Raw genomic sequence first — 11,523 nt, forward strand, 5'->3', positions numbered from 1 at the left:
ATTTTCAAAATTGTACACACTTAGTCATTGCATCGAATTAAAGCTGATATGTTATGATGTATAAACATTGAAGCGGACACAGAGCATAATATAATATCGGACACGCAGACATAGAAATGTTGAATTGTTGAATTTTAATAATATATATATATATAATTTCATTAAATGAATTATAATAATATTTTGGTATTCTATTAGTATTAAAATATAAATCCATTTTTTAGTTATTTTAATGTCTATTTTTAATTATATAAAGTATTTGAAAATATATTTCTCTTAATAAATAATAATATGTTTTATTTCTAAACTTATTTCAAAAATATATATTGGTATTTATGTTCGAAGAAATATTTTTTATGTTTTATTAAGACCCAATTGGACACGAAAGACACGTGTGTTAGACGAATGTCAGATGAGTGTCGTGTTCAAAATGTGTTTGATATACATACATTGAAACTCAGCAAAGAGTTTGCAATTCATAGTCTATATACAAATTCTGGTATTCTATCTTTTCACCCTCAGATCACTAAAACTCGCTTTTAAGCTAAGGGATACGCTCTTAGCACTTCGGTGTGTAGTCGACATGCTGCTAACTTTAATTAATCAATTCAATTGAATAAGAATAATTGATCCGAGCGGCCTTCCATGTTAAATGACCTTTTAAGGGATTACGAAGAACATGGGATATCCAAACACCAACAAGTGGGACGAAGGTAGTTGTTCCCCTAATTATAAGAATCATACCCCCAAGAAAGAACTTGAGATGTTGCTGAGGTGGGGATTGACTGAATATTGATCGATGTTCTATCAATAATTCAATTGAATTACCGTTATTTTCCTCAATTACTCTTTCTAATGGTCTACTTTTCCCGGTTGTGATTTAGTATTCCATTTGAATATTTTCACCACTATTATTTATCGTTGTAAAAAATTTTATTTTAAAAAATATCAAATAATAAAAAAAATAAAAAAGGAAAAAAAAGAAGTTATAGAAAGAGATAAGGCCACGAAAGGGTTCATTATACACAAGATGATGAGTGATAAACAAAAACCTTACAATGTGAGGGTCTTTGTACTAATATATATATATATATATATATATATATATTTTCTCAGGTTGAAACTTCGAGCATCTACAATGCCCCGATTGTAGATATCATGAGCATGAACGACAAAAGGAATACAAATAGTCTTTTAAAATTTGATTTCTTAACAGAGAGGGAATCTAAGAAACTTGAAGATGGTTATAAATGGTGCAAGTATGGCATAAAATCAATAAAAATAGCCCTTTTCAAATGGTGCAAGTTTCGGCAGATTCAATTCACAGATCAACATATCAAATTCATAATTAAAAATATTAAAATAAAAAATAGTACCTAATCTTTTCTTATCATATTTCTGTTTTTGATAACTTAAGAACATACATCATCACTGTTATTAACATAACAAAAAAAATTGTAAAAGAATAAAAATTGTAATTCCTAGAGTATCCTTTTCATGTTTGGTATCTCCCCTCTCTCTGTTTTTTCCTTAAGTAGTATAACAAAATTGTAACTAAGAGGCATCGATTTGAGAAAAATAAAAAAAAATAAAGGGAGAGTTTTCACAGTGTTAGAAATGTGATAGTATGTACAAGAATAGAATCATAGCACGGTCAAATCAGTATCAATAATAAAATAATTCATTTAAAGAACAGAATACATCATTAGTTTCTCCCTTATCACCACCGCCACCACCATCTTTATTGTCTACACCTACCACCATCACCCAAGATTTTAGCTTTTTCAATGATACCTTCTTTGAAAAGTCACTTTCTGGCTTGGTAAACGTTGGAGACTTTGGTCCTTCCTTATATGAGTGGTTAGACATAACTGAAGAAGATGCCCCGCCAACCGAAATGCCAATAAAGCATCCTCTTCCTTCTCTGTCTCCATATACGTAGTTATTCTAGAATCTTCTGAAGTAGGTGCATGGTCACAAAATCCAGTCCTTTCCAGAATCTCATCCAATCTTGAGGTGGTCGTTTCTCACAATAACATCACCAACAACAGAGCTGGAGGGCCTAAACGTTCAGTGGAATCAATTGTTGGTGGAAATGGAAATCTGAGAAGTGATGAACCAGATGATGAAGAAGATAATATTATAACTAGGTAAGAAGAAAAAAATAATAGTAATAGTACTGAAAAAAAAACAAATAATACAATTAAATGACTATTATATTCCTTGCTTACTCTTTCTAATGGTATACTTTTTGCTGTTATGATTTAGTCTTGCATTTGAAAATTTTCACCACTTTTATTTATTGTTGTAACAGATGTTTTTTGAAAAATATCAAATAATAAAAAAAATGAGAAAAAAATTGTTATAGAAAGAGAGAAGGCCAGGAAAGAGTTCATTATACATGGCATGATGAGTGAGAAATAAGAACCCTAGAATATGGGGGTCTTTGTACTAATATTTTCTTTTTTGCTCTCTGTTTTCTTAGGCTGAAACTTCGAGCATCAACGATGGCATCGGTTGCTGATACCATGAAGATGAACAACAAAAGGAATAAAAATAATCTTTCAAAAATTACTTACTTGACAGAGAGCGAGTCTAAAAACCTTGAAGATGGTTATAAATGGCGCAAGTACGGCAAAAAAGCACTCAAAAAGAGCCCTTTCCCAAGGTGATGATCTAACTACCATACTAACGCAGCAAAATCTGCGGTGTTGTTTAAAATATTAAATAAAGACACATGGATAGCTTTACTCTAACAATACTGTTGTGGCTTCTTTTGCAGGAGCTACTATCGTTGCATTGCAATTGGTTGCAATGCAAAGAAGAGAGTGGAGCGGTACATGGATGATCCCACCCATGTACTAACCACCTATGTGGGTTTGCACGCTCACGATTTGCCACCAATCCTTCCTCCTCCATCAAGATCTTTCAACCTCTACAATAACTCCACCGTAAGCCCCAAACTTGGTAAAGGAAGCGGTGTACCAAAACCTATACTTTCAGATGCAAGTGCAGGTGCAAGGGAAAGAATGTATTCCAACAACACTATTACTAGTGTTAATGTTAGAACTGACAGTGATAGTTGTGTTAATGACGTTGGCTCGATTGAGGATATTGGTACTGGACTGCTTGAGGATATTGTCAATTTGTCATCAATAGCACCTCATTATCAACATCATCAACCAACATCTCTATAGATGAAGAAAGTATAACAAATAATTCTTAGATATTCTCAACAGTCTTGTTTAATATTTTAGCCATTTTGAGTATTTTGAAATAGGCAAAAAATAATTTCAGTACTTTTCCTTTTTGTTTATCTTTTTCTTTATTGATTGTTAGGCAATAAAAAAATCTAGTGGCAATGTATTATAATCATAGCCATTAATTAACAATAAGAAATATAAAAAGAAAAGTTTATAAGGTATAAACGTTTACATATTCAAAATAATTGTGTATATATGATAATAGTTTGAATTTACTATTTAATTATCATAATTATGTGTATTGAGGTGTATTTATATTTGAAAATGGTCAAATCTTTAGATTAAATATTGTGTTTTCAAAGGTAACAAAATTGATGATATTTAATAGCAGCAATTAATGTTAAATTTTGTAAATTATAAGTATTATAAAGTAAATTATATATGCCTGATATTTTTATCATTAAATTTTTTACATGAAAATCTTAAACTATTGTATATTTTTATTTATTCCTACTTTAAAATAGTCAACATAGTACTAAATATAGGGTTTATGAGAAATGGAATTCACGAAAGTATTTGTTAATAAATATAAACATAACAAAAATTATAGAAAATTTAAATTACTTAATTATTGATAAATAATTATTTCAATTAGTTTTTATCCATGTTTATAAAATAGTCAGATAAATTCAAATCTTAAGCATGATGTCAGAATGTCCCCCAATACCAGGCTTAGTCAGCATGTGTACAACCATTAAGAATAATTTTAAAACCGCCATGAATATCTATAGCTGGAATTTTCTTTTGGATAGAGATCATTGTTCTTTGTATAGTCAGTTTATAATGGGAACACTATGTACAACTATATCGGATTTATATATGTATCGTATCTCTATACCTTGTAAATTTTCAAAATTGTATACACTTAGTCATTGCATCGAATTAAAGCCGATATGTTATGATGTATAAACATTGAAACGGACACAGAGCATAATATAATATCGGACACGCAGACATAGAAATGTTGAATTGTTGAATTTTAATAATATATATATAATTTCATTAAATGAATTATAATAATATTTTGGTATTCTATTAGTATTAAAATATAAATCCATTTTTTAGTTATTTTAATGTCTATTTTTAATTATATAAAGTATTTGAAAATATATTTCTCTTAATAAATAATAATATGTTTTATTTCTAAACTTATTTCAAAAATATATATTGGTATTTATGTTTGAAGAAATATTTTTTATGTTTTATTAAGACCCAATTGGACACGAAAGACACGTATGTTAGACGAATGTCAGATGAGTGTCGTGTTCAAAATGTGTTTGACATACATACATTGAAACTCAGCAAAGAGTTTGCAATTCATAGTCTATATACAAATTCTGGTATTCTATCTTTTCACCCTCAGATCACTAAAACTCGCTTTTAAGCTAAGGGATACGCTCTTAGCACTTTGGGGTGTGATCGACATGCTGCTAACTTCAATTAATCAATTCAATTGAATAAGAATAATTGATCCGAGCGGCCTTCCATGTTAAATGACCTTTTAAGGGATTACGAAGAACAGGGGATATCCAAACACCAACAAGTGGGACGAAGGTAGTCGTTCCCCTAATTATAAGAATCATACCCCCAAGAAAGAACTTGATATGTTGCTGAGGTGGGGATTGACTGAATATTGATCGACGTTCTATCAATAATTCAATTGAATTACCGTTATTTTCCTCAATTACTCTTTCTAATGGTCTACTTTTCCCGGTTGTGATTTAGTATTCCATTTGAAAATTTTCACCACTATTATTTATCGTTGTAACAAATTTTATTTTAAAAAATATCAAATAATAAAAAAAATAAAAAAGGAAAAAAAAGAAGTTATAGAAAGAGATAAGGCCACGAAAGGGTTCATTATACACAAGATGATGAGTGATAAACAAAAACCTTAGAATGTGAGGGTCTTTGTACTAATATATATATATATATATATATATATATATATATATATATATATATATATATATATATATATATATTGCTATCTATTTTCTCAGGTTGAAACTTCGAGCATCTACAATGCCGTCGATTGTAGATATCATGAGCATGAACGACAAAAGGAATACAAATAGTCTTTTAAAATTTGATTTCTTAACAGAGAGGGGATCTAAAAAACTTGAAGATGGTTATAAATGGTGCAAGTATGGCAAAAAATCATTAAAAATAGCCCTTTCAAATGGTGCAAGTTTCGGCAGATTCAATTCACAGATCAACATATCAAATTCATAATTAAAAATATTAAAATAAAAAATAGTACCTAATATTTTCTTATCATATTTCTGTTTTTGATAACTTAAGAACATACATCATCACTGTTATTAACATAACAAAAAAAATTGTAAAAGAATAAAAATTGTAATTCCTAGAGTATCCTTTTCATGTTTGGTATCTCCCCTCTCTCTGTTTTTTCCTTAAGTAGTATAACAAAATTGTAACTAAGAGGCACCGATTTGAGAAAAATAAAAAAGATAAAGGGAGTGTTTTTACAGTGTTAGAAATGTGATAGTATGTACAAGAATAGAATCATAGCACGGTCAAATCAGTATCAATAATAAAATAATTCATTTAAAGAACAGAATACATCATTAGTTTCTCCCTTATCACCACCGCCACCACCATCTTTATTGTCTACACCTACCACCATCACCCAAGATTTTAGCTTTTTCAACGATACCTTCTTTGAAAGGTCACTTTCTGGCTTGGTAAACGTTGGAGACTTTGGTCCTTCCTTATATGAGTGGGTAGACATAACTGAAGAAGATGCCCCGCCAACCGAAATGCCAATAAAGCATCCTCTTCCTTCTCTGTCTCCATATACATAGTTATTCTAGAATCTTCTGAAGTAGGTGCATGGTCACAAAATCCAGTCCTTTCCAGAATCTCATCCAATCTTGAGGTGGTCGTTTCTCACAATAACATCACCAACAACAGAGCTGGAGGGCCTAAACGTTCAGTGGAATCAATTGTTAGTGGAAATGGAAATCTGAGAGGTGATGAACCAGATGATGAAGAAGATAATATTATAACTAGGTAAGAAGAAAAAAAATAATAGTAATAGTACTGAAAAAAAAAACAAATAATACAATTAAATGACTATTATTTTCCTTGCTTACTCTTTCTAATGGTATACTTTTTGCTGTTATGATTTTGTCTTGCATTTGAAAATTTTCACCACTTTTATTTATTGTTGTAACAGATGTTTTTTGAAAAATATCAAATAATAAAAAAGAAAAAACGAGAAAAAAAATTGTTATAGAAAGAGAGAAGGCCAGGAAAGGGTTCATTATAGATGGCATGATGAGTGAGAAATAAGAACCCTAGAATATGGGGGTCTTTGTACTAATATTTTCTTTTTTGCTCTCTGTTTTCTTAGGCTGAAACTTCGAGCATCAACGATGGCATCGGTTGCTGATACCATGAAGATGAACAACAAAAGGAATAAAAATAATCTTTCAAAAATTACTTACTTGACAGAGAGCGAGTCTGAAAACCTTGAAGATGGTTATAAATGGCGCAAGTACGGCAAAAAATCACTCAAAAAGAGCCCTTTCCCAAGGTGATGATCTAACTACCATACTAACGCAGCAAAATCTGCGATGTTGTTTAAAATATTAAATAAAGACACATGAATAGCTTTACTCTAACAATACTGTTGTGGCTTCTTTTGCAGGAGCTACTATCGTTGCATTGCAATTGGTTGCAATGCAAAGAAGAGAGTGGAGCGGTACATGGATGATCCCACCCATGTACTAACCACCTATGTGGGTTTGCACGCTCACGATTTGCCACCAATCCTTCCTCCTCCATCAAGATCTTTCAACCTCTACAATAACTCCACCATAAGCCCCAAACTTGGTAAAGGAAGCGGTGTACCAAAACCTATACTTTCAGATGCAAGTGCAGGTGCAAGGGAAAGAATGTATGCCAACAACACTATTACTAGTGTTAATGTTAGAACTGACAGTGATAGTTGTGTTAATGACGTTGGCTCGATTGAGGATATTGGTACTGGACTGCTTGAGGATATTGTTAATTTGTCATCAATAGCACCTCATTATCAACATCATCAACCAACATCTCTATAGATGAAGAAAGTATAACAAATAATTCTTAGATATTCTCAACAGTCTTGTTTAATATTTTAGCCATTTTGAGTATTTTGAAATAGGCAAAAAATAATTTCAGTACTTTTCCTTTTTGTTTATCTTTTTCTTTATTGATTGTTAGGCAATAAAAAAATCTAGTGGCAATGTATTATAATCATAGCCATTAATTAACAATAAGAAATATAAAAAGAAAAGTTTATAAGGTATAAACGTTTACATATTCAAAATAATTGTGTATATATGATAATAGTTTGAATTTACTATTTAATTATCATAATTATGTGTATTGAGGTGTATTTATATTTGAAAATGGTCAAATCTTTAGATTAAATATTGTGTTTTAAAAGGTAACAAAATTGATGATATTTAATAGCAGCAATTAATGTTAAATTTTGTAAATTATAAGTATTATAAAGTAAATTATATATGCCTGATATTTTTATCATTAAATTTTTTACATGAAAATCTTAAACTATTGTATATTTTTATTTATTCCTACTTTAAAATAGTCAACATAGTACTAAATATAGGGTTTATGAGAAATGGAATTCACGAAAGTATTTGTTAATAAATATAAACATAACAAAAATTATAGAAAATTTAAATTAGTTAATTATTGATAAATAATTATTTCAATTAGTTTTTATCCATGTTTAAAAAATAGTCAGATAAATTCAAATCTTAAGCATGATGTCAGAATGACCCCCAATAGCAGGCTTAGTCAGCATGTGTACAACCATTAAGAATAATTTTAAAACCGCCATGAATATCTATAGCTGGAATTTTCTTTTGGATAGAGATCATTGTTCTTTGTATAGTCAGTTTATAATGGGAACACTATGTACAACTATATCGGATTTATATATGTATCGTATCTCTATACCTTGTAAATTTTCAAAATTGTATACACTTAGTCATTGCATCGAATTAAAGCCGATATGTTATGATGTATAAACATTGAAGCGGACACAGAGCATAATATAATATCGGACACGCAGACATAGAAATGTTGAATTGTTGAATTTTAATAATGTATATATATATAATTTCATTAAATGAATTATAATAATATTTTGGTATTCTATTAGTATTAAAATATAAATTCATTTTTTAGTTATTTTAATGTCTATTTTTAATTATATAAAGTATTTGAAAATATATTTCTCTTAATAAATAATAATATGTTTTATTTCTAAACTTATTTCAAAAATATATATTGGTATTTATGTTTGAAGAAATATTTTTTATGTTTCATTAAGACCCAATTGGACACAAAAGACACATGTGTTAGACAAATGTCAGATGAGTGTCGTGTTCAAAATGTGTTTGACATACATACATTGAAACTCAGCAAAGAGTTTGCAATTCATAGTCTATATACAAATTCTGGTATTCTATCTTTTCACCCTCAGATCACTAAAACTCGCTTTTAAGCTAAGGGATACGCTCTTAGCACTTTGGTGTGTAATCGACATGCTGCTAACTTCAATTAATCAATTCAATTGAATAAGAATAATTGATCCGAGCGGCCTTCGATGTTAAATGACCTTTTAAGGGATTACGAAGAACAGGGGATATCCAAACACCAACAAGTGGGACAAAGGTAGTCGTTCCCCTAATTATAAGAATCATACCCCCAAGAAAGAACTTGAGATGTTGCTGAGGTGGGGATTGACTGAATATTGATCGACGTTCTATCAATAATTCAATTGAGTTACCGTTATTTTCCTCAATTACTCTTTCTAATAGTCTACTTTTCCCGGTTGTGATTTAGTATTCCATTTGAAAATTTTCACCACTATTATTTATCGTTGTAACAAATTTTATTTTAAAAAATATATCAAATAATAAAAAAAATAAAAAAGGAAAAAAAAGAAGTTATAGAAAGAGATAAGGCCACGAAAGGGTTCATTATACACAAGATGATGAGTGATAAACAAAAACCTTAGAATGTGAGGGTCTTTGTACTATATATATATATATATATATATATATATATATATATATATATATATATATATATATATATATATATATATATATTACTATCTATTTTCTCAGGTTGAAACTTCGAGCATCTACAATGCCGTCGATTGTAGATATCATGAGCATGAACGACAAAAAGAATACAAATATTCTCTTAAAATTTGATTTCTTAACAGAGAGGGAATCTAAAAAACTTGAAGATGGTTATAAATGGTGCAAGTATGGCATAAAATCAATAAAAATAGCCCTTTTCAAATGGTGCAAGTTTCGGCAGATTCAATTCACAGATCAACATATCAAATTCATAATAAAAAATATTAAAATAAAAAATAGTACCTAATATTTTCTTATCATGTTTCTGTTTTTGATAACTTAAGAACGTACATCATCACTGTTATTAACATAACAAAAAAAATTGTAAAAGAATAAAAATTGTAATTCCTAGAGTATCCTTTTCATGTTTGGTATCTCCCCTCTCTCTGTTTTTTCCTTAAGTAGTATAACAAAATTCTAACTAAGAGGCACCGATCTGAGAAAAATAAAAAAAATAAAGGGAGAGTTTTCACAGTGTTAGAAATGTGATAGTATGTACAAGAATAGAATCATAGGACGGTCAAATCAGTATCAATAATAAAATAATTCATTTAAAGAATAGAATACATCATTAGTTTCTTCCTTATCACCACCGCCACCACCATCTTTATTGTCTACACCTACCACCATCACCCAAGATTTTAGCTTTTTCAATGATACCTTCTATGAAAAGTCACTTTCTGGCTTGGTAAACGTTGGAGACTTTGGTTCTTCCTTATATGAGTGGTTAGATATAGCTGAAGAAGATGCCCCGCCAACCGAAACACCAATAAAGCATCATCTTCCTTCTCTGTCTCCATATACGTAGTTATTCTAGAATCTTCTGAAGTAGGTGCATAGTTACAAAATCCGGTCCTTTCCAGAATCCCATCCAATCCTGAGGTGGTCGTTTCTAACAATAACATCACAAACAACAGAGCTGGAGGGCCTAAACGTTCAGTGGAATCAATTGTTGATGGAAATGGAAATCTGATAGGCGATGAACCAGATGATGAAAAAGATAATTTTATACCTAGGTAAGAAGAAAAAAATAATAGTAACAGTACTGAAAAAAAAACAAATAATACAATTAAATGACTATTATTTTCCTTGTTTACTCTTTCTAATGGTATACTTTTTGTTGTTATGATTTAGTCTTCCATTTGAAAATTTTCACCACTTTTATTTATTGTTGTAATAGATGTTTTTTGAAAAATATCAAATAATAAAAAAGAAAAAACGAGAAAAAAAATTGTTATCGAAAGAGAGAAGGCCAGGAAAGGGTTCATCATACATAGCATGATGAGTGAGAAATCAAAACCCTAGAATATGGGGGTCTTTGTACTAATATTTTCTTTTTTGCTCTCTATTTTCTTAGGTTGAAACTTCGATCATCGACGATGGCATCGGTTGCTGATACCATGAGGATGAACAACAAAAGGAATAAAAATAATCTTTCAAAATTACTTACTTGACAGAGAGCGAGTCTGAAAACCTAGAAGATGGTTATAAATGGCGCAAGTACGGCAAAAAATCACTCAAAAAGAGCCCTTTCCCAAGGTGATGATCTAACTACCATACTAACGCAGCAAAATCTACGGTGTTGTTTAAAATATTAAATAAAGACACATGAATAGCTTTACCTCTAACAATACTGTTGTGGCTTCTTTTGCAGGAGCTACTATCGTTGCACTGCAATTGGTTGCAATGCAAAGAAGAAAGTGGAGCGGTACATGGATGATCCCACCCATGTACTAACCACCTCTGTAGGTTTGCACGCTCACGATTTGCCACTAATCCTTCCTCCTCCATCAAGATCTTTCAACCTCTACAATAACTCCACCGTAAGCCCCAAACTTGGTAAAGGAAGCGGTGTACAAAAACCTATACTTTCAGATGCAAGTGCAGGTGCAAGGGAAAGAATGTATGCCAACAACACTATTACTAGTGTTAATGTTAGAACTGACAGTGATAGTTATATTAATGACGTTGGCTCGATTGAGGATATTGGTACCGGACTGCTTGAGGATATTGTTAATTTGTCATCAATAGCACCTCATTATCAACATCATCAACCAACATCTCTATAG

General features: G+C 30.5%; 3 protein-coding genes across 3 annotated transcripts; all 3 read left to right on the forward strand.

The window, feature by feature from the left end:
• The first annotated feature begins 405 nt into the window (after positions 1 to 405).
• Positions 406 to 3,197, forward strand: LOC130962677 (WRKY transcription factor 68-like). The gene is made up of 4 exons (XM_057888856.1): positions 406 to 499; positions 1,943 to 2,150; positions 2,486 to 2,668; positions 2,783 to 3,197. The coding sequence occupies exons 1-4, from the start codon at positions 406 to 408 to the stop codon at positions 3,195 to 3,197; spliced, it is 900 nt and encodes a 299-aa protein (XP_057744839.1).
• A 1,312-nt stretch (positions 3,198 to 4,509) lies between these two features.
• On the forward strand, positions 4,510 to 7,354 carry LOC130962678 (WRKY transcription factor 68-like). The gene is made up of 4 exons (XM_057888857.1): positions 4,510 to 4,603; positions 6,092 to 6,299; positions 6,643 to 6,825; positions 6,940 to 7,354. Exons 1-4 carry the CDS (start codon positions 4,510 to 4,512, stop codon positions 7,352 to 7,354), a joined length of 900 nt encoding a protein of 299 aa, XP_057744840.1.
• Positions 7,355 to 9,458: 2,104 nt separating this feature from the next.
• Positions 9,459 to 11,523, forward strand: LOC130962679 (WRKY transcription factor 68-like). Its single transcript, XM_057888859.1, has 3 exons — positions 9,459 to 9,580; positions 10,318 to 10,470; positions 11,109 to 11,523. The coding sequence occupies exons 1-3, from the start codon at positions 9,459 to 9,461 to the stop codon at positions 11,521 to 11,523; spliced, it is 690 nt and encodes a 229-aa protein (XP_057744842.1).

This window comes from Arachis stenosperma, chromosome 2 (genome assembly GCF_014773155.1).
Source record: "Arachis stenosperma cultivar V10309 chromosome 2, arast.V10309.gnm1.PFL2, whole genome shotgun sequence".
In the NCBI taxonomy this organism is placed as follows: Eukaryota; Viridiplantae; Streptophyta; class Magnoliopsida; order Fabales; family Fabaceae; genus Arachis; species Arachis stenosperma.

Bases quoted from the DNA above. Each gene is read 5' to 3' on its own strand.
- LOC130962677 (XM_057888856.1), top strand. From the start codon at position 406: ATGTCAGATGAGTGTCGTGTTCAAAATGTGTTTGATATACATACATTG. The intron at 2,151-2,485 runs GTAAGAAGAAAA...CTGTTTTCTTAG, and splicing joins GAAGATAATATTATAACTAG to GCTGAAACTTCGAGCATCAA. The intron at 2,669-2,782 runs GTGATGATCTAA...CTTCTTTTGCAG, and splicing joins AAAAAGAGCCCTTTCCCAAG to GAGCTACTATCGTTGCATTG.
- LOC130962678 (XM_057888857.1), top strand. From the start codon at position 4,510: ATGTCAGATGAGTGTCGTGTTCAAAATGTGTTTGACATACATACATTG. The intron at 4,604-6,091 runs GTATTCTATCTT...CCATATACATAG, and splicing joins TAGTCTATATACAAATTCTG to TTATTCTAGAATCTTCTGAA. The intron at 6,826-6,939 runs GTGATGATCTAA...CTTCTTTTGCAG, and splicing joins AAAAAGAGCCCTTTCCCAAG to GAGCTACTATCGTTGCATTG.
- LOC130962679 (XM_057888859.1), top strand. From the start codon at position 9,459: ATGCCGTCGATTGTAGATATCATGAGCATGAACGACAAAAAGAATACA. The intron at 9,581-10,317 runs GTATGGCATAAA...GGTCCTTTCCAG, and splicing joins GATGGTTATAAATGGTGCAA to AATCCCATCCAATCCTGAGG. The intron at 10,471-11,108 runs GTAAGAAGAAAA...CTTCTTTTGCAG, and splicing joins AAAGATAATTTTATACCTAG to GAGCTACTATCGTTGCACTG.